Source organism: Eucyclogobius newberryi, unplaced genomic scaffold (genome assembly GCF_026437365.1).
Source record: "Eucyclogobius newberryi isolate DKJ021-1_F unplaced genomic scaffold, fEucNew1.0.hap1 SCAF_17, whole genome shotgun sequence".
Taxonomy (NCBI): Eukaryota; Metazoa; Chordata; class Actinopteri; order Gobiiformes; family Gobiidae; genus Eucyclogobius; species Eucyclogobius newberryi.
Genome location: NW_027315801.1, coordinates 10,543,450 through 10,565,984, shown reverse-complemented (window position 1 = coordinate 10,565,984; position 22,535 = coordinate 10,543,450). Strand labels below are relative to the sequence as shown.

Here is a 22,535-nt window from a genome sequence, read left to right as displayed (position 1 = left end):
TTGGACTTTTTTCTGTTCTGTTTGGAGAAGTTTGGTCCCGCATGCTCCCGGTAGAAGTGCTCCTCTCTCCACTTTCCCCCGCGCCGTGACAAAGATAGACCCAACTTTGTGTTATTGCGCTTCACTGCAGCACGAGTTCAGGGTTGTTGTAGTGAACTCGTGACTCACGACTTTTGCGTTCGCGTTTGTACGATGCGTTTCCGTCCGTGGGAATGTTTCCATGTTGAAAGCTGTTTAGCGCCACACAAAGTTGACAAAGAAAGATGTGCTGTAACACGTGCGCTGCAGCAAAAGCACACACTAGTGTAAAAGCATGCGTCAGTTTCACGGGGCTCTGCAAAGCACCACGTTCAACTGTGTCTCTCCTGTTTCTGAACAACAAGAGCTGAGTTTCTTGAGCAGTATGTGTGCGTGTTGTGTGTTTCTCCGGGAGTGAGCGTCACTCTGGTGCATTGAAATACTGTCGCATCCCTGAGTGCAGCTCTGGTGACCGGGCCTCTTACGTGTGTGCCACTTTAACACGGCACGTTTACGCTTGTTGTGAACACTAGACAAATGGGTTATACAAAAACAAGTTACAACTGTACAATAATGACAACATCCTTTTGCAGCTAGTTTCAGCACCACCAATGAATGAACAGCAACTTTCATTGTAGATGAGAAATGCCTGTCCGCTCCTGCTTAACGCAATCTTAAACTCTTGTGCCTTTACGTTTAATGACCTGTTGATTCTCTGCTGTTTTTTCTTCTGGCTTTGCTTTTGCACTAGTGCATACAACACAAACTAAGTTTGTCTGTTCCAATGTGCAGAGTTAAAGTTTGATCTTTGCTTATACGTCCAGCTATTGGATCTTTAAAAGAAAAAGTTAATTGTCAACAAGCCTCTGACTAACCTGTGTTATGAATGTTGACATCCCAGTTCACTCCTTTTTAACCTGTTCAAGCTTTAAAGTGCACCGTCTTTTTACCCTTTAATAAAAACAATTAAAAGAGAAGCCTATTGGTCATGTACAAATGAGTAAAGCTGTATATCATCTTTACAAAGCTCACTTAACTTATTGTGCTCATTCTAAGCCAAGGCTTCTTCCAACCATTAATTTAATACAGTTTGAAGGCAAATCCCTGGTGTTGGCTCTTAGCATTTTAGCTTGAGTGTGACAGTCTATTCAGCTCTCCGCCAGTATCGGTCCTGACCTGTGGAGCTGGACTGGTGCCAGCAGGTTAAAGGATGCTTCATCTGTGTGGCCTTTTGCACTTAGGGCCAATAAAGAGCTGATTGTCCAGGAATCCATTGTCTGCATTCTCACACCATGTGTTACACACCATGTGTTACACACCATGTGTTGTAGCAGCAGGCTTACTCATGCTTTCATATGGTTTTGAGGAATGGCAATGCTGCTGCATATTCTCTGGTTGGACTGTATTCTTTGGATGCACTTATGTCCATGCAGTGTAGTAAATGCTTGTTACATGTTTATTATGTTAGACTTATTGCTGTCTTTGCATTTATCTGAAAGGATACCAGTCACTGTTTAATAACCATAGTCAGTTTGCATCTTGCATTTACCTCGGTGTATATATTTAACCAAATTGGTTAGCTAAGCTTCAAGATCAACATAGTTTATGCAACTCAAACCATATTAGATTAGCTTTGAGGTTATATATAAGATATAATATAAGATCTGAAGTGTGATTTCTTTACTATAGGACCAATTACTCAAATGTTTATTGAGATCCAGATTCAGTCACTGGCTGTGTTTACATTCACAGGTGTAAATTGGCACTCAGGCTCTTTCCTATGACTCTTGTCTTTAAATGTATCCTGAAATACATCTGATCATTATCTGATTTCTGGAGTTATTAGTTTATAAAAATGGCATGTAAACAGTTTCAATAAAACATTTTGCACACACAAAGGGGGGGAGGGGAAGACAATACTGAAACTGAAAGAGTTAGTTTAAAATGAATTGTACTGATTAACTGACATATGTCACAAAGTGTTTTGAATGATCAGATTTCTCTTGAATGTGAACACACATCTTGATTTGATTACTGACCCATTGCTAATCACCATTGATATGGTTTAGGGCTGCAGGACTTTGGGGGGGGAAGTGTTGCGAGTGCGATCTGATTTGTGATACCTGCTTGAAAAGTAGGATTCTGTTAAGTGCACATTGTAAACCACTCCAGGAACATTGACATTTGAGAGAAGACTGAATTATGAACTGCTAAACCGAATATAAGAATCCCAGGAATTTCCGAACATGTTTGTAAAAGTCTAAACTACAGGTACAAGAGGATATTTTGTTCTTTCCAGAGCACATTCTATTATCTTCATAATTACAGCCTTTGTAACTTTATAATTGCTGCAAATATAAAAGCTGTCTGTAAAAGCATGTGGCTTGGAGCTCAGTGTTAAATAGCAATGGTTACATTTCTGTTCATGTTCATTGAAAGCCATTTATATTTGTTTTTATGTGACCAAATGAAAATCATTGTTGATCATTATGTGGAAAATAATTGTGATAAGTATTTATTTTTATTTTACTGACTTGATTTATTTCTGAAGTGATATACCTTTGCTGGAAGTCCAACCTTAATTGGATGGATCAAAGATATATTAGTTATTACAGGGGAAAAAACAAACATACTTCTTGAGGACACAGTGCAGCTACTAATGATTAACGTGAGTGTCTGGTGCTGTGGCAGAGGACGGGGCTCCAGTCTCTGCAGATGGCCCTGCACAGCGCTAATAGTAGCTTCTGTCATTCAGTCGAGCCAAAGGGGGCGACCTCACGCCTCTGGACCGGCCACATGTGTGACGCTGATTGAGGAGAGATAAAGCTGTCTGGTTGATTGATTGATTAAATGAATGGGTTCAAACGCGGTGCACAGAGGTGACTCCTTGAGCGAGCTTACAACTGTAAAACTAAAATAATCATGTTTGAAATGTTATGCAGTAGTTATTTTGGCACCTTTGGAATTTTATAGTCAGGGCAGTATCCAGGCTATTAGGGCTTAAAAGCATCTTGGATTGAGCTCTGCTGGTCCAATGAAGATGAAAAGACTTTCTGGCACAGCTCCATGTTTCTATGGTCTCCTATAAAAGTTCTCCTCTTGCATCCTCCTTGACATTTGTGAATGAGCAGAGACGCGCTGCCCTTTACTGCCACTAACTCCTTTTTACTCCGACTTCTTCCACTTGTTTTGAGATGGGCCTATTCTCATTCACTCTGCCACAGTCGTGGTCCATTACCCTCCCAGTGTCCTTAGTCTCTGCCTCACCATAATCTCTCATATTGCCTCTTCTTGCCCCCACTGTGCCCTGCTGCACGTCAATAAACAAGCTTGTCCTTCCTCTCCCAGTTCGCCAGTATATCAGCCTGTCCTAGCACCTGTCAGCTGTCCCATAGATGAGATGGTCACATGAGCGCAGACGTATTAAACATTCAAACAACAGCAGTAAACAGCCCACAGGTGTTCCTCTGGGAGGACACGACACTGGGGTTTTAAAGAAAACTAAATTGAGACAAAACACAGAGAAGAGGGGACTATTTTACCACTGTCAAAACAACCGTACGAACTGTTCTGTGTTGGTATTTTCACCAGCTTGCACCTAATAGAACTACAATATTCTGATGCCTGGCATTCGTGATTATCTTTAAGAAAACATTTGTTTTTTTTTATGATGTTTTTGTCTCTTTATCTTTTATCATCATCGGCAATATAATATTGTTTTGAGTGTTCTGTATGATGAAATTAATGTAGTACATTGTTTATGCTTATTTATTATTTTATCGCACAGATAAGAAAGAAAATCTTCTTGTATGTGGATGTGAAGTGATATTTTAAAAATAAATCTCATTTCTTCATAATCCAGAGGGCAATGGTGCTTTTGTCATTCTTAGTCTTTTGCTTGTGTTCAGCGTCTCTTAAGCATGTGCATCTGTCCACGTCTGCGCCACTCGCCGTCACAAGGGAGTAAACCAGGGAGTGGGCGGGGCTTGGACGCGTCACGTTGTTGATGCAGTGGTGTTTGGCTGCTCACCTTCCTTGTCTCCGCCCCCTCTCTCTCCCTCTCCTCCCCTCTCCTCCCTCTGCAGTGAACGTGCATTACATTTGGAGCAGCAGGCAGCAGGTGGAGATGACATCATCTGCACTGCAGCACACTGCAGCATTGGGTCTGAACAAAGACATGTCAGTCTCCTGCTAACTATCTGCTCGGTCCTTCTGCCCCTGTTTGTCCCTGGCTGTCCCGGTCTGTTCCTGTCTGTCCCTGGCTGTGGCTGCGGCCTGATGTAGTGTGAGGACCAGAGCAGTGTGGTATGACCGGTCTCCTGCTCTGCCCGCAGACAAACACTCTGCAAGAGCAGGCTTTAGCCCACGTTTGTCCACATAGAGCAGACACAGCAGTCTGTCCTATTTAAACTACAGACGCAGTTTGATTACTTAGTGAATTTGATGATTGTTTTGGATGTCCATTGTTAAGACATGTTCTTCCTGAAGGATGTAATTTACCTATGACTTTACACGCTCTGCTCAGTGGTAATCGTTTCGTGACCTGCTTTTAACCTTCCTTATTGGAAGTCTATAGCATTATCCTTTGCACAACGCTGTGAGCGTGACTCCTAGGACACTGTGAAGCGTAAATGTCATCAGGTCACGCTGTGCAGGCTTCATACTGAGGATCCCCTCACTACTATCACAACCCCTAAAATAACAGATGCACACATTTAGCACACTTTGGACAATTTATAAACTAAATGTTCTCATTTCTTTGCCTTTACCCATTTTTACTGGTGCCCCTTCTCCCCTTCATCAATAAGCCAATAGCACGCGAGTAGACCATACACACAGCCATGTTCCTGTCGCCTAGTTACCGCTCGGCAGCAGGTTGCCACAGAAACGGTCTCATAGTGGCTAAATGGGGAATGCTAATGCAGTGTTCTGTACTCCACGCTGCAGTGGGCTTTTGCTGCCCATTCTTCCCCTCTGTCTACATTTTTGTCTGGGCTATAAATGTTTTTTGCTAGATAAGTGGTTCCCAAAGTTGGTGTTGGGACCTCCTGGGGGGAGGCATGAGCTGGGGGTCGCTCCCGATAAAAGAAATATGACAAAATATGACAAAATATTTTATCTATTTTAAATTGAAACTGTAGATTTGCTGAAATCAGGTTCTATAATACAATAAATGTATGATTTCACCGTTTTTTCCAGTTTCATTAATTACCGGTATCAATTAGATTTAGCTGTGGGGGTCCCGTGTCAGTTGCATAGTTATTTTGAGGGTCCCAGCCTAAAACGTTTTGGAACCCCTGTGCTAAATCACATTGTGTATTGGGTTTTATGTCATCCACCTGTGGTACTGCACCATTGTCCACCTATGTTTACCCTTGTTACTTTCAGCTTATAAGTAATTTATTTTCCATAAAGATTGTGACATAAAATTGGCAAAAATGGGCCAAACTGATGCATTCATTCTTTATATGCTGCACAAAAAGGGCATTATTGTTTCTCAACTACTGTACCATCTTGTATATTATTACTATACCAAAATAAAGTAAGTATTCCAAATATTTGTTATGTACTAGAAAACTTACAACACATTAGCTTCTTGTTGATGAAAACTGCTAAGAAGCAGCGCTCCATCCATCTTCTTCTGCACAAAGAGCAGCCCTCAAGGCCTTGTGTAAGCTGTGATTGATTCTGTACTTTCAGATATGTAGTGTTACTACAATGCCGCCTGATGGAGCTGGGCTGGGCTAGGACTGGGCCATTATGGAACATACTTAATCAGCTGGAGCGGGCCCACTGCTGTACTCTTCTACTGAAGCACGAAGGGAAAGGGTGGACCAGTTATTATCGGTCTACTATAAATTGGAAAGCAATGTTAGTTTTGCAGTGAGAGACATTAGTTGCTTTAGTGGTTATTTTGAAAACAGGCTTGGAAAATGAATAGCAATTAAGGTTGTTTGTTGAAAGCTCGAAGTGCACATACCCACATCTTTGAGGGTTTTCCATTGATTGAAAACATTCAAAAGAACAACCTCTCAACAAAAGCCACAACCACAAGAAGTTCAAAACTTTGAATGCACAGTTTGTCTTGTCAACACTGTTTTTTGTTGTTGTTGGTATTAAGAGAAGTTACCCATCATGTTGCACTCAGGATGTTGCTTGAATGTTTATGGGTCTTTCTCTTTTGTATAGATAACCAGTTCAGAATGTCTATCCTGGAGCGCTTGGAGCAGATGGAGAGGAGAATGGCTGAGATGGCCAGTCAACAGCAGCAGAGCGGCACGGGGAGTGGGGGTGCTGGAGGAGGCACTGTGGGCACAAGTGGAGGAGCCGGGACAGGAGGAGGCAACAGCAGCCAATCCCAGGTGAGCGCTATGGCTGACCTGGTGCTTCTTCATTTTTTGCGTTTTTTCAGCAAGTTCATATTCTGCAGCAAAGGACAGAAAGAAACAATGTTCAGAACAAGTGCAGACATTCACAGACTCTACAATACCCACACACTCACAGTTCACAGTTGGAGTGAAGTGAAGCCCTCAGTAAAAAAAAGTTTAACATTTAACATTTAATGGATGTATTCGTTGCAGTTGTTAGCAACCTATCACACTGATATAATATTAAACTATTCATTTAAAGAGTCTCCTTACTATTGTAGACATTGTCAGAAGCATTCTCCCATGAATCACTGCTGGAAATCTACAAATGTTAGCTGAGTCAGAAAACCTCCAAAAGTACAATGCAGTTACTCACCTCACCATTATTGACTTGGGTTCCAAGGGGAAGTGTACAATGATGTATCGAAGTACAGAATTCAGACACTTGTCTCACACTTTCTGTTTCAGTGTTTGTCAAGTCAAGTGCAGCCCAGCAGTTCGTTTGAAAGCCGCGTGGTGGTGGTCTGTGAGAAGATGATGAGCAGAGCGTGTTGGGCCAAGTCCAAACATTTAATCCACTCCAAGACGTTCAGAGGCATGACACTTCTGCACCTGGCGGCCGGTCAGGGTTACGCCACTCTTATTCAAACGCTCATCAAGTGGAGGTGAAAACAAAACTTGTAGCACAATAGAGCTTTAATCACTCTGCCTCACATTCAGGAAGTGAACTGTTGTCGCTCTTTTTCCAGGACCAAACATGCAGACAGCATTGATCTAGAATTAGAGGTAGACCCTCTTAATGTGGACCACTTCTCCTGCACGCCACTGGTAAGGCTTTTCACATGGCTCTATGGTTAAGCTGGCACAGCATGTTTGACTCTGTATCTTTCTGTCCTCTCCATCTGTTTGTGTAGATGTGGGCCTGTGCTCTGGGGCACCTGGAGGCAGCTGTGGTCTTGTATAAATGGGACAGACGTGCTCTGGCAATTCCTGACTCTCTGGGCCGCCTGCCGCTGTCGATCGCTCGCTCGCGGGGCCACACTAAATTAGCCGAATGCCTGGAGCAGCTGCAGAGAGAGGAGCAGCAGCCAGCCGCCCCTCTGCCCCCAAACCGTGTGTCCTTCTCCCAGGTCTCTGACACGCAAACCTCAGGCAGCTGGATGTCCAACTGGCCCAACGACAGTGTCACAACACACACCAGCAAGAAAGGAGGTGCTTCCACCACAACAACAACTTCAACCAACACCAGCCTCAACCCAGGCAAGCACATGTCATGTGTGTCATTAACACGATCTGATTATCTTGAGATCGCTTTAATAAGGTAATCATCACATTTTCTTTTGCAGACTTGAGAAGGCCTCGGTCTGAGCCATCTAGCTACTACAGCAGTGAGGCCCAGAAAGATCTGCCGCAAGCTAAAAAACACAAACCAAACCCTGAACTGTTCCAAGGTCGGCCTGACAAGGCCATGTCTGTTCCTCTGAGTCTGGAGCAGCAGCAGCTCCACAGGCTGTCCTCCAGTCCCAAGAGCCTCCCCTCAGACGGACTGAGCTCAGACAAGAGCCTTTCAGTCGGCACTGGCCGATGGAGCTCTCGAGAGGGCTTCTCCAGTGGGACAGGCAGGAAGGGGCAGGGGGCCGGTGCAGGCAGCAGCGTGGGCAAGGAGAAGCTTGTAAACCGCCTGCGCCAGCGCGAGCAGCTCGGCATGTTGGTCATGGCCGACAAAGAGATGGCTAATGCAGAACTTCTGTCGTATAGGGAGGATTTGGAAAACCAGGACTGTCTCACACAGATGGATGACCTGCAGGTAAAATGCACAATGTTCAACCTGCAATATATGCTGCAAGGAAATTCTGAAAACATGTCTATTTACACTTTATTATACAGCAAAAGCATTATGCATACTACAGTAACAACTACTTAAGCATTTACTTTATTCAAATAGTTCTGATGGCCTTTAGTGTTTAGCCCCCGTGTGTGCTCTGCTCCTGGCAATGTCGATTACCATCACTGCATAATATACTCTCTATTGATCCACTTCAAAGTCTAAGGGATTTATTCATCTACTTTTCCAAGAGATGAAGTTCTGCTGGAAGAGCACAAAGCTATTGTCAATATTATTGCCCTTTGAATTGGCAAACACCAGAGCAACAAATCTTGGATATCTAAGAGCGCATAATGCTTTTTAATAGTTAGTTAGTTAGTTAGTTAGTTAGTGTGTACACAATCCTGATTGTTTGCTGTTCATCAGGTAAACATGATGACTCTGGCAGAGCAGATCATTGAAGCCACTCCAGAGAGAATAAAGAGGGAGACCTTCAGCTCCACAGACTCTGCTCCTCTGGACTCATCAGGAGTCACCAACACCATGAACTGGCTAGCCAACTATTTAGGGGATGTAGAACAGCTCCCCAGCATTATACACCTAAGGTAACTTATTAATAACACTCTCCATGTAGTAGAACATAGTATTTGTTTTTGTTCATTTATTAATGTAATTCATCTCTTAAAGAAACCTGTACAATGAGCCCCTGACCTCCATGTCAAACCCCAGCCACAGTCCTGGGAGTTCTCCTTCACGGGAGGGCTCCATGGAGAAGTCGACACTGCCATCGCCGGCCGACTGGAGCGAGTTCATCAGTGCCTCCAACAGCAAAGTGGAGCGCGAGCTGGCCCAGCTGACTCTGTCCGACCCGGAGCAGAGAGAACTTTACGAGGCTGCGCGTCTCGTCCAAACTGCCTTCCGCAAGTACAAGGTACAGGCCTGCACTGTGCAGGACGGCTGTGCTCTTCACTGGTGTTAGCTCTTCATGTCGTTCTTCTCCTGTGGATTATCTCTCATGTGTTGTGGTATTTAGCTTTTACCTGTGTGATGTTTTCTTCCTTTGGCCTCTAGTGGTTTGACAGTACATACTCCAGTCTAAAGTGTCCCTGTGGTTTCAGCATGGGAAAGATGGCTTGAGCAGAGCATGGCCTGGCTTAGTCAAACTATTGCATTGTCCCCTGTCCCGTGCTCCATGTAGACACTATAAGCTTCTGTTCCTCTGCTGTCTCTCTCTCAGGTCTATTGAGCCTCTTACTGCTTGTTTTGCCCAGTCCTTCTGAGCTTTCACCCTTTTGGGTTTTGTGTGACCAACTGTTCCCTGTTGTTTACAGTCATCTGGTATGTCTAATACTGAGAGCTTCCTGTGGTGCGGAGCTGCTCTGCTTCTCCGTCCTCGTGCCGCATGGGCTCAGTGACTGTTCAGAGAAGACCTAAGGGCCCTGTCCTTTTATGGCACTGTAGTGTTCATGCTGTGACCTCTGACCTCTTCACTTACTCTGCCCACAGGGGCGGCCACTGCGAGAGCAACAAGAAGTAGCTGCTGCCGTAATTCAGCGTTGTTACAAGAAGTACAAACAGGTAGCAAATCTAGATTTCAAATATAATTCAAAACATGTTTAGGTAGCATGGGTGGGCAACCTCTTCCAACAAACCATGGCATTCCAAATGTAATATTAGTAATATACTCAAGTACATATTTACTATAAACTTAGTATTTACTGTGTGTGTATTTCTTTTGCAAGCTTACATGGATAGCCTTGAAGGTAAACTCAAGTCTCATTTAGAATAATGGCCAGGTTTAGGCTGCCTGCAGTTTGGTGGTATAGCCCTATGCAGTGAAATAATACCACTTCTCTTTCTGTGGCAGTATGCACTTTATAAGAAGATGACGCAGGCCGCCATCCTTATCCAGAGTAAATTCCGCAGCTACAATGAACAAAAGAAGTTCCAGCAGAGCAGGAGGGCTGCAGTGCTCATTCAGCAATACTACCGCAGCTACAAGGAGTGTGGCCGACTCAAGCCCCACCACCGCGGAGCTGCTGCCGCTCTGGTGCAGCACAAGCTCAGGTACATGCAGCAGTCCAGCACTCTGCACACTATCACTGATGTGTCCTCTGCACCTGCATAATGTCTCTGTGTCTCATTGTAGAGGCAGTCTGCTCACAAAGAGACAAGATCAGGCTGCCAGGAAGATCATGAGGTTCCTGCGCCGCTGCCGTCACAGGTAGAGACCAGAGACTTAACTGAAAACAGACAGCACAATAACACAGCTAATTTAGATCACATATTTGCAAAGTCTCAGACTGTTGAATAAGTGTACTTTTGGGTGGTAAGACATGTCCCCAGCATCATTTCCCTCAGTGCACTGGCCCCACCTGCACCTGCCCCTCCCCCACAGTGGCTACTGTGTGCTAATAGCTGTCTGGTATTGTTTTGCTGTTTATGCCAAGCCCCTTGATGGACCATAGACTGTTCAAGCGGGTGAGTGCAGTCTCAGCACCTCGTGCCTCTCTCCCCTCCCTGTTGTCTCTTTTCTCACACTCTTTAATAATACTATTATCTCCTCCTGAGCTCTTCTCTCTCCTCACTTATTTCCTCTGCTCTGTCTCTCCCTCCCTGCCCCTCCATCACTGTTGCTTGATGCCTGCTTGCATGAAGGCTGCAAACTGGAGCCACAGGTGGACTGAAAAGCTCAGACTTCGAGCCGAACTGTCAAACTAACAAAATGCTGATGAATGATGATGTATTTTCTACACTTAACAACACCTCTGTTTTTATCTGTCTTTCTTCTCTGGAATTTTCTGCATTATTTCTTTGTTTACTGAATAGAGTCAGAGAACAGGAGGCTTTTCTTGATCTTGTTTCATCTGCTGCATGTGGAGTGGTGCTCTTCCTTAAGGCATGCTACAGGCCTGCTGAGTATCTGTCTCTGACTGGGTTTGTGCTGGTTTAGCTTTGCCTCAGATCAAAATATGGACTCTGTGTCAATGTAAAATGTAGTTTATCCCTATCTGCATTTCTAAGTTATTTGAATGTAAATTTACTTGATGTGTTTACATGACCCTCTGCAACACTACAATAGAAACCTGTTCAGAGCAGGCAGCTCCTAATGTAAACACTATATGTGGCAGGCTTGTCTTGGTGCTGAGATGTAGGTTAGAGCATATAGGTCACAGTGGAAACACAAACAACAGGAGCCTCTGCCCACTGGGACCACTGTAGCTCTGCTCTTTAATGGATTAATTTCTCTAGGGACATCAGCACAGCGTGACAGAAGCAGCACACACACATACCTGCCTTTTCTTTTCATGCCTAACTTGCTGAACATTCACCAGCACAAGGCAAAATGCATCCACAGAGCATTTCATGTGCTCAGAAGTGCTTAAATTGATTACACTTGAGGGCACTTGTGTTACCTGTGCATCAGGGACACAGTTTACTCACAGTATTTCATTATCTTTAATCTACATTTCTCCTGTACTTAATATTGAATAAATATCAGTCATATAGTATAACAAAGTAGCACACATTTTGGGATTACCGTAAAATAATCTGTCTTCAGTTACAGTTAGGTTATTTTTTTCATACAATGAAAGCATTCCAGGAAAAGTTATAACATTTCCATAGAGACAAGACTAGAAAAGTTACAAAGTGCACCTTTAACACTGTTCTTTTATTTATTTTATCTAAACTCTTGTACATTTCCATCCACAGCCAAGTACTTCCTGGGGACGTACTGATGACTGCTTTATGTCCATCTGTAATGTTTTACTTTTTGCTGCCAAAATGTCAGCACGGTTGTGTTCACGAGCGCTCGTTTCTTTGTGTTGCAGGGTGAAAGAATTGAAAAGGGCCAGGGAACATGAGACACCTCAGAAGAGCCCCCTCGAGATGTGACATCCTTCCCCTGACTTTATTTTTGTTCGTACCTGAGACATTTTACAAAAGAAAAATTGGGTGTTGGGACAGCGATTCATAAACTTATTAAGGGTTTCAACTAATATCACGCGTACAACAGCATTTTTTCACATTGGTACGGAGAGCGACGACTCTACAGGACTCTAAACTCCAAGGGTTAATGTGTGGGGTGCTGGACATTTGCTTTGTTGCATTTTTTGCACTTTTTCATCATGGACTTTTTAGTCTTTTTTTGGGAGAATATATTGGAAACAGTTTGACGAGGCGATTGAGAAGAGAAGATCTCAGAGGATAGGGACAAAGACACTCTGGGTCATTTAAGAATTATTTTGGAAAACAAACCAAAATGTTAAGGTCAATGACACCTTCGTCACCACCGCTGTAGATAATCTTGGTTTAGCTTCACATTTTGTCCCCAGCCGCCTGCCCAGACCCGGGTAGAGCTACAAATGAATGTAGTCGGGCTTCACCATTCAAAAAGATGTGGAGATTAAATATTTTGTTTGGGCCATTTTTGTCCCAAAATGCTTTACATGAAATATCAGTGTCCCTCGATTACTTGAATGAGTTCCACGCTGTCCAATGTATCTGTCCCATCGATGTATTAGTGAGCTGTATCTCCAGACTCTTTGTCGTTAAATACTTCCAAGAAAAATGCATGACTTCTTGGGGAGAAAAGTGTCTGCTTGTGTGCTTATGGTCTAGTCTTTCAGCCTATCCTCTGACTTCATTTTTGATTTTCAGATTTAGCGGTCACTCATTGGATATTTCTCTTCTAAAACCTAGAAAAAAACTAGCCTATTTTATTGTGTTGTAGAGTCATGCCGATTTTAAGTGTTGTTTTTACATGAACTAGAGGGCCCGCTTGAGGCCCTCGAGGGGGAGATCACATACATTGCCTTGACGTCTTAGAGATTCTTTGAGGGGTCCCTAAGCTTGTCCCAAACTTGGGGTTTGACAAATCCATATTTTTGACAATTGAGCGATTTCTGTATATAAGAAGGCTGAAAGTAAGTAGAAAAAAAAACATTTACCCAAAGGGGATTGTATTTTAGAAATATATTATTTTATTCATTAAAAAAGGGGTCAAAAACTGGTACGCGACAAAAACAGAATATTTGTATAGTTTTGTTTGAATGCCTCAGAAGTATGGTTGTATTGTGTGTATATAGTGTAAATATCTGGGATCTAAATGAGCTATGTGCATGAGAAGTACACAACAGAGTTAAAGGGAAAAAAAACAACAAAAGCAGTAGTGGCTATGCTCTATAAAATGAAAACTATTTCACTATTAAGAGTATTTTATTTTATTTGGATTGTTCTTGAGGAGAACATTTTTGCTAAAGCATGATATTATTGCAAAATGAAAAAAAATAAAATACAGTATTTAGAGTTAGGAAAAGTCTGCAGATTATCTTAAACAACTTCTGTTTACATTTTTTATTTATATTTATTTTATTTTGGGCTACCAAGAATCTTTTGCCAATGGTGCCAAGTGAATGCTAACTAGCTTAAGAATTAAGTTATTTTTGCAGAACAGATAATCATCAGTGAAGTCCACACTAGCACACCAAGCCGTATGATCACAAGAACAAAAGGAACACAGACTGCGTAGAACATCCCATATAGCGTCAAATGTCATCACCATAGAAACGTAAGCATTTATTTTGAATTTTAAATCTCTGAGCTTTTAATGTTGCTGTCATTTCAAATGGAATGTCATGTATTACTGTGGTATGATCTTAAAGATTGTAGAGGCAGCCTTGCCCGTGGTGATGCCACCACCAGCCATCTCATTGTTTCACCAAAGACACTTTTGTCTCCAGTATCACAACAGTTACTTTGCCATAAGCCTAGTATAAACTGTGTGTTATAAAAGATCCCTGTTCAAGGCTGCCAAACCTGAATATGCCATGTATTCAATGTAAAGACCTACATTAAGACCATGTGTAGCATAGTGTACATGGAGGTGATCACAGAGCAGCTAAAATCTCCTGTTAGACAATGCACAGGTGCCATGTTAATGTGAAGGCTGTTGTGTTTTATGAACTGTAACTCACTGTACACAAGCTGCTGATTTGGTGCCTGTTGGCTGCTGCATTATTCATGTAATATCTGTAGCAGAGCTACCAGGAAGTGTATTCTGTATCCAACCGACGCCATTGGATTATTCAGACAAGTGCCACTGCAAACCTGTGTTTGTTCATTGATGTTGTACCATGTTATTTGTTCCACAAAGGTTCTCCCTGAGTGTTGTGTAGAAAGTGCCTAATCATATCTGCATCACATGGCGTTGTGACTAAGGCTGGCAAAACTCATCCACTCCACAGAGACAACAGCTAAACCCAGCACCACTGCAGCTTGTCCACATGCTTACCTTTCTTTCCTTTCTGTCTGTTCCTCTGTTTCCAGAACGCCTTGTTAAAGTCACATTACACAAATGCCACTACTGGGGTTTGTTGGTGCATTCTTCCTCAATGGTGTGGTCAGAATGCATAGCCAATGCAACGTGGTGGCAAAGGAGAAGGATCTATTATGCTTGCATGGGTAAAATAGTTAACTTGGTGACCTTGGTGCACCTAAAGCATGCTTATTTTCCTAGAATCGGTAGTCTGATAGACTTGTTAAAAGACGCTGCTTTGACATGAGTCACAGAACTCTGAAAGACAGAGAGTGTGACTGAAGAATACAGTGAGCACCACTCAGTAGCTGCTGATGGGAAACCACAGACTGAGAAAAGATTCACTTAAAACTAACTTTTAACTCCTCCTTTTGAGTTTTTCTTTATCATTTCGATGTAGACCACTCCAGGCTTGGACTAGAGCAAGGTTGGAGAGGCCAGTGAGAGAAGAGCAGTAATGATGACACACTACTATCCACAACCACACACGCACAAGGACAGGTACGCACGCGCACACAGGCAGACATGAGGCGTTCTCTCTCTGTATTTTACTCAGGCGGCCAAAACGGGGAGGAGGAAAAAGACAAGATTCACTGCGGAACAAGCCCCCGATCTAACATCAATCCTACTCAACTCTCTGTGCTAAATTGTAATATTTTACATCAAAATGAAAGAAGCAGGGCGTAATCGGATATCCTCTCTGCACTGGAGAGCATTACACAGACCAGCGGAGCCTAACGTGCAATTACATATAGCTCATTAATAAAAATGATTTGACATTCTTTCACAGTTGCCTGTTCAATCGCGGTACAAGTCTCAGCCCAGATCGAGAGCGCAGTTATCTGAAAGTTCACCTGCAAATCTTATTTTTACTGCCATTTATGAATGAGATGACAGGTTAGCTTAGGGGCACGTCTTATTATCTTGGGAAACGGCCTTTCCTCCTCTTCCTTTTACCCTCTAAAAGCTCCCCAAAGGTAGGCACAGCAGGACTAACAGTCGAATAACATTTTCCACTCGCACACAAAGCAATAAAGAACTATTTTGTGGAGACCTATAGATCTAGTGACAAATGATTGGATATATGTAGTCGACTTTCTCTTATGCAAATGCCAGTATTGCAAGACAAGCATTCAGTAGTTTTATGGACAGCAATTTTATGGCACTCTTTACCGAAACTGCACGTTTTCATCAATTCCAAAAACTGTAAAAGAAAACCAGGCCCTGCTTTGATAGGAAGTCTTGGGTCCTCGACACTTTGCATGTGAACTAGAGTTAGATCTGTTTTTCCGCTCCTCTATAGTTGTCTTTCTCTGTCTTTCTCTGTTATGTGACCTCATTTACTTTTAAAGCCCCGCTCCCTCTCCTTAAAATACTCTTCTCATCTTCTCTGGGTTCTCCTAACGTGTTATACTTTTGTCCCTTTTTCTTCCTTGTTCTCTTCTTTGTAAGTTTTATTTTTGTATTTGTGCATGTACAAGCGTCACTGACTCGATGGAAATGTTTAAAATAAAAAAGAGATTTCAGCTGCTGAAGCCATGCAAAACATTTTGAATTGCCCTTAAAATATGGAAGATGTTTTCTGAATGCTTTATATTCTTTCTGCTGTAAAATAATAAAAAAAAAGAAATAATTGAGAAAACTTGACATAACGATTTCTATGTGATTTTGTTCCTTGAAAGGAAAGAGAGAACTGGACTGTACTTTACCATGTTTTATTAAGTATTTGACATCATATTCACACGATTAAATCAGTAGTTGTTTTAAATAGTCTTCATGACACAAAGGTATGAGTTGTGCATGCGTCTCCAAACATGCGTCATATTTAGCCCGGTGTGGAAGTGCAGAGATAGTAGACATATCTGAAATGTTAGACGCAGTATTTCCAAAAACAGTCGGCCGTCCCCGCTCTCTTCCTGAAGTGTTTCCGAATGCCCAGCACATGGCTCAGTGGACTGAACACAGCGGCCTGTGGGGACATGGTGAGTGACTGAGAGAAATGTCAAATAGATAACATGTACAAAGTCACCAAAAACGACTCACCTCTCGAGTCAGTGCTCTGGGAAGCAGTCCTGCCGCTCTCAGATCTGACAGTAATAACAGAAATGCAAATATTCAACAAGTTCTGGAAGTTTTTTACAGCAGATGTTTCATGCACAAAATCTTGGCCTTATTGGGTTGCTTTTTGGACATGGCATTTTGGGCAATATTTATGGAAGTGGGAGTAAAGTATGAAGGTTATTTTGTGTTTTTATTACGATTTGTGTTTTTTCACATAACATTCTTCACATCGAATTTTGTTTTTGGGGGGACATCGAATCTAGTAAAAATATTTATTGTATATAAGTAAGATTACTTTTTTTTTAATTTGATGTAAAAAAAATACAATGTCAAAAAAAAAAAAATTCAATGTAAAAAAAAATCATAATAAAAACACAAAATAACCTTCATAGTAAAGTTATCAACATACACTTAGAAGTATACTGTGGTGCAGTAATAAAGACGGGCGCAAATCAAGGGTTTATTGATCTAGTGGCAAAAACTGAACCTGTATAACAACAATATATCCCATCTTAAAAATCTCAATTTCATATTGCATTTCATATACATTCAGAATAGTTACGTTTCTGACAGTTCACACTTTTCTGTGATTGGTAAATCCACCTGACACTCACTCAGAGCATGACAGAGGCTGACCAATTGGAGAAGAGGAAAGGAAACGTGTCAGTTTTTCACATAAAACTGATATTCACAGAAAAGCACTGAATCATGTAACGGCAATTTCACCAAAATAGTTTTTAGTCTTTATTTGTCAGGGACCAGTGCAAAATCCTTCATCTTACCAGAGATAAGATTTAGCCACTGCCACTCTCCACTTGCAGTCCTTATAGCTGATTGTCACAGGCATCACTTTGATTTTGATTTTCATATCGCCCAGCCCCAAATCACAGTGATAAAGAATACATAAATTATCTGAATTTTAAACATTAAAATGATAATAATTAGCTGCAATCCAATAACCAAAGTGGCTTATTTGTGGGTTTCAGCTTCCAATATGCAACATTTTGAGAACTTTTTTATTCAAATCTCTAATTTCTCATCATTCTGAAACCCATGGATACAAGAATTGGGTAACTTGACCCTGACCTTGCCACCGTACATGAAGAGAACATTGCCTCACCGTCTCTGCTGATGTCCAGAGGGAGCAGAGGGGAGAATCTGAAAGCTGCAGCAGCGTCCTCAGACAGAGACAGCTCCTCCAGAGGTCCAAGAGCGTGCTCCTCCACCGACACTGAGGACACAGGCACATGTTGGAGCTGTTCTATACTATAGTCCCGGTTTAAGTCTGTTGAGGCCTAATTTAGTCCTGGTTATGTCCAATTCATGGGTTTCAACTTCCCATTTCTACAACATTTTGGAGGACTTGACCATTCACAAGATATATCATATTTTGATTGAAATTGTACATTTCTAGGGCAACTGTGCTTGTTTTTCATCACACTGAAACCCACTGATAGTCCTGTTTTATTTTATCTTTCATCTTAATCTTTTTCTTATTTAATTTGAGTACAGGCCTAATTAAGTCTTTCTTTAACCCTGTATCAGTCCTTGGGTTGTCCTACAATAAGACCTGGTTTGGTTCTGTTTTAGATTGTGTGTAACCTTGTTTTAATCTTTCTTCTTTTATCCAAGTTTTAACAATTCGTTGTTTGACTTAATCTCAGTTTAGTCCTGGTTTTGGATTATAACAGTAGATGTAGGTGTTTAGTTCCTCTTTTTCCTGACTTTCTGCTAGTTTAGACTTGATTTTGCACATACTTCTTACTAGTTTTGGCCTATAGTTCTGGTTTAGTCCCGTTCCTTCTCTACATATGTTTTTTTTCCTCTTACCTGGTCCTGGATAAGGCATCTCGGCGGAGTCTGTGATGGGATGAGCCAACAGTGACCCAGCGGCCACGAGCAGGACGGCCCAGGACAGGAGATGGTTCATGCCTCGTTTGAAGAGTGACGCTGGGGCTAACTGTCCTCTGGGTTAACAAAAACTGCTGTCTTCTCTGTCCATTCAAAGTGCTTTATATATTCTTCAACCTTTTCGCCCCCCTCCCACAAAGGTCTATTGTATCATGCAGCTCTATCCCGGACCCGCAGTGGCCCATCACTTCCATAAATCTACATGCAGTCACAGGTGAATTACAGTCAACCATAAAAAACACAAGCTGCCGCCCAAGCTTCAAGGGCACTGCAACGTTTTACCATCCTTTTGATTTGATTGACTGTTTTCACTGGGATGGTAAATGAAGTTGAACCATTTTGACATCAAACATACAAGGGGAGCAGGTGGCCAGACAATTTATCATTTTGTTTCTTCTTTTTTTTCTTACGTCAACGTTCATTCATCTCATTTGACTTTGACTCAGTAAACTTGCATCATTGGCTTGGGAGAAATGTCAAAGGTCAACATGTGCCACTCTGACATTCACTCAGACTCTGTTTTGTAATTAATTTTGCCCCCTCTTGAAAAGTACGCTGATTTATTCACACCATTTAGAGGGAGAAGTTACAATCTCCTCATGTCTAATAAATGGCGTTTTATTAGGTCAAGCTGTGATGTGCAGGTAACACCGGCTCACTCTCCTATTTGTATATTTATTAGGAATTTGACGTCAGCGAGCTCCTTGTATGATAACGAGGCCGCTTGAAGTAACACTGACATTTAATTTTATGGTTGGGAGACCAGACACTCGCTTGTGTTCTCTGCTGCGGTATATCATGAAAACCTATTAAGATTTATATAGTCTATTAGGCCAGTCCCTGTCATTCCGGGCGTATTCCAGGCCACTTAAATAAATGTGCTTTATGACACCTGTCACCACAGATTGCACGTCCTCTTTGTTGGAAATGAACTGTTTTGGAACACATTTTGAGTTACTGCCAAAACAACTTAAGGTGAAATATGCATCGTGATTGTGCATAAACTGGGCTATTAGCATCTAAATGGACAAATGTAGCATCAGAGGTGGACACACATTTGGGAATAGTTTTCAGACACCATCATTTTACTTCTACTGGATCATTCTGTTGAGTAAAATTGTGATTGATCTGTGAGAAAGTCCAAGTGATGAAAGCTTTATGTTGTTAAAGGGAACTTTTATGGGCTTTAACCTGTTTGCATTGTGTTTTCATTCATTCATGTACGTTAAAAACTAAATAAGAGCGTGTAAATGAGGATCTGCTGCTTGGCGGGGGCTTAGAGCAGAAACTCAATGGACCTGTTTGAACTAAGCCTTGTGAGATCAATCGTGTGGTACAATGAACAAAGTGTAAAATAAGGATCTATTTTCGTTATAGTTAAACACTAAGTACCGGGGGGAGGGGAGGGATTTTAACATTTGTTTTTTTTACACAGCTCATTTTGCCTGGTAAACAACTGACTTATTCCTCCAACAAGAACAAGCTCATTTTGACTGGCTCCTTCAGATCTCATTCCTTTGAGAATACCTGATTTTGCGCTTTGTTTAATGTGTTGTCCTTCCAATTACTGGTACATTGACTTCAAAATATACATTAAGTGACAAGTCCATACACTATACAATTGTGCTGTGGTAATTAGAAGTAATTAAGTAGTAGTTTACCCAAATATGATTTTTTTTTTTTTCTTGGTTATGTAGCATTAGGTAACATTTTCCTTCTGTTGCCTCTGTTGGTACAAAGTTTTAAGTGGACACACACACACACACACACACACACACACACACACTCACACACTGTAAAAGGACGCTAGAAACATTGTATTAATGTTTCAACCATGTTTATTGATATAGACAAAGTGGACTTGACACTGTTACGTCTCCAAATGTGTTGAAATCACATCTGTGGTTCATCATTATTCACAAACGAGGTTAAATAACATTAAGGGTTAGACTAGTCAAAGTGTATATCTGTGGTGCATTGGCATAATGTGTTTTAAAGCGTGCGTGTCTTATCTCTACTCTAGAAAAGCACAGACAGCTGCAGATGGGACTCTGCATGACATTCTTCAGGTTCACTGTATGTGATCTGACAGGTCTGACTGGGGTAATTAAAATCAGCAGAGGGCAGTATTACTCCTGCCTCTGCACTGCATGTACTTTTAAATGCCCTCAATTGTAGCTTCTGAGGACGTGAACTCCAAGGGGATATTTTGTGATCCCCAGGAACTTCCATTAGCTTTGGAAGAAAAACAGTGGCCTATAAACTATTCAAGACATTCTAGCCAGTAGCCGATGCCAAAACGTTTACTCAAGTAAAGGGTTACTTCAAAACATGACTCAAATAGAAGTACAAAGTAGTGGTCCATGAAGTTACTCAAGTAAACGAGAAAGTATTTGGGGAAATGAAATCTCAATTAAATGTCTCCATGTAACATCCGATTTACAATTTTATGAATCGCCCAGATGAGTTGGTATTTTCAACTAAACCTCAAAGATTTGACAAACTAAAACATATCTGTAGGGGCAAGAAACACAATGTCAAATTGTTTAAAATGGTCAACATAAAGCTTTTGTCTTTTTAGAGTCACTCACAGTGGGAAGAGGAACCAAAACATTGCTCAGGAAAAACTAAGAGTCCCATTGTAAGTTAGGCCTATTATAGTAGGAGTAAGATGGGTCTAAAAACCATCAGTTACTCAAGTAAATGTATGTGAGTAAAAGTAACATGAGTACTACTGTTCACCTCTGTGTATAATGTAAAATATCCCAAATAAACTAAACTAGAATTAATAACAGTTGTTTTTCTTTCTTTTTTTGTTTTTTAGTGTCACAGACTGAGCATTTGGGCAGTCAAAAGAGCCGTTCACAAACTTAGGACAAAAGCCTATTTACCATTCAACCTAAAGAAGCACGCAACGTTTCAACTTCAACGCATCTTTACCCATCGACGGTGTGCATTTGGTCCAACACTAACTATTAACTGAAGTTTATTAATGATAGAACAATATTTTCTTGAGACTATCTGAGTGCGGAGAAAGTGCGGAGCGCGTGTTGTGCGGAGGGTCCGTGAACGCAGCACGCCCACTCTGAACAGGAGCCGTGAAGAAGCGCAGGCTGTGGGCGAAGTTTGTCCACACGGGCTTCCCTCCTCCTCCACGGGGCTTTTGTTTCAACCAGAACCGCACGGCAACTCTCCGCTTCTGTTACCTTTGACCTTTAGTCGCGCCACGTCGCATCATTATAATAATAAAAGGTGTTTTTGAGGGAGATAAAGACGAAACAGCCCGCGCGCGCTCTGGAGGACGCGTAAAAGTTGACAGTGTTTGTTGCTGTCAGGACTTGTGAGCCTAAACACAGCATTGCTCTGGGAGAAGGTAGGATACAAGTCAGTTTCACATCGAATAACTGCAGAGATCAAGTCGATTACCGGTATAATGTCAGTTTAGTCGTGTGCAGATGTTAGTGTTGCCCTAACAATAGCAGTATCATGGGAGGAATCTACATTAAAGGGGACATATTAAGCAAATTCGACTTTCATAATTGTTTAACTATGTGATAATCGTGTTCAAAGTGAGCTCAAAGTTGAATTTTGATTGTTTCAGTGATACTGTATGGTTGCTTTTGAGGCTTGAGAGCTCAGAAAACGGTTGCTTTCACCGGCCCCCTGTCCACGCCCACTGCGCTGTACTTACTTGCTTTATTTGGGGCGTAAACCACTCCAGAAGGGTCATGCATTTAGGGTTAAACTGTCTCATTGCCCTTTTTCAATAAGAAATAATGAAATGAAAATGCACTGCTTGTTAGTGTGACATGCCACTATGAGGAGGCGGGGCTTATTCTGTAGTTTTAAACAGGAAGTCAATGGACATGTTTCTATTATTAAGGGTTTTAGATCAATGTTGTGGTTTACAATGAACAAACTGTAAAATAATGATATGTTGTAGTTTAATACTAAATATCGTAAAAGTCCTAATACGTCTTGAGTTCTTGTTTCCTATTATCCTATGGGTCAGACAACCTTTTGATCGCAGGTC

At 41.7% G+C, this 22,535-nt stretch overlaps 2 protein-coding genes across 12 annotated transcripts in view; one reads left to right on the top strand and one right to left on the bottom strand.

Annotated features, from left to right (window-relative positions):
* camta1a (calmodulin binding transcription activator 1a) overlaps positions 1 to 16,185 on the top strand; it is a 306,786-nt gene extending 290,601 nt beyond the window's left edge. For 5 of the 11 annotated variants that reach the window (XM_072449077.1, XM_072449072.1, XM_072449076.1 and 2 more), the window contains 13 exons: positions 6,208 to 6,380; positions 6,855 to 7,051; positions 7,136 to 7,214; positions 7,301 to 7,646; positions 7,733 to 8,193; positions 8,638 to 8,816; positions 8,899 to 9,142; positions 9,718 to 9,789; positions 9,954 to 9,974; positions 10,079 to 10,278; positions 10,361 to 10,435; positions 10,662 to 10,692; positions 12,045 to 16,185. In XM_072449077.1, the coding sequence (XP_072305178.1) occupies positions 6,208 to 6,380; positions 6,855 to 7,051; positions 7,136 to 7,214; positions 7,301 to 7,646; positions 7,733 to 8,193; positions 8,638 to 8,816; positions 8,899 to 9,142; positions 9,718 to 9,789; positions 9,954 to 9,974; positions 10,079 to 10,278; positions 10,361 to 10,435; positions 10,662 to 10,692; positions 12,045 to 12,077 (2,111 nt within the window). In that variant the 3' untranslated portion in view covers positions 12,078 to 16,185. Of the gene's footprint in view, positions 1 to 6,207; positions 6,381 to 6,854; positions 7,052 to 7,135; positions 7,215 to 7,300; positions 7,647 to 7,732; positions 8,194 to 8,637; positions 8,817 to 8,898; positions 9,143 to 9,717; positions 9,790 to 9,953; positions 9,975 to 10,078; positions 10,279 to 10,360; positions 10,436 to 10,661; positions 10,715 to 12,022 lie in introns of all 11 variants that reach the window. The other 6 variants (XM_072449082.1, XM_072449074.1, XM_072449081.1 and 3 more) reach the window with 5 other exon arrangements.
* A 44-nt stretch (positions 16,186 to 16,229) lies between these two features.
* LOC140362839 (urotensin-2-like) lies at positions 16,230 to 18,856 on the bottom strand. The gene is made up of 4 exons (XM_072449083.1): positions 18,422 to 18,856; positions 17,712 to 17,822; positions 16,574 to 16,617; positions 16,230 to 16,499 (listed from the first exon to the last, which is right to left on the bottom strand). The coding sequence occupies exons 1-4, from the start codon at positions 18,519 to 18,521 to the stop codon at positions 16,401 to 16,403; spliced, it is 354 nt and encodes a 117-aa protein (XP_072305184.1). The 5' UTR covers positions 18,522 to 18,856; the 3' UTR covers positions 16,230 to 16,400.
* Between the last annotated feature and the right edge of the window lie 3,679 nt (positions 18,857 to 22,535).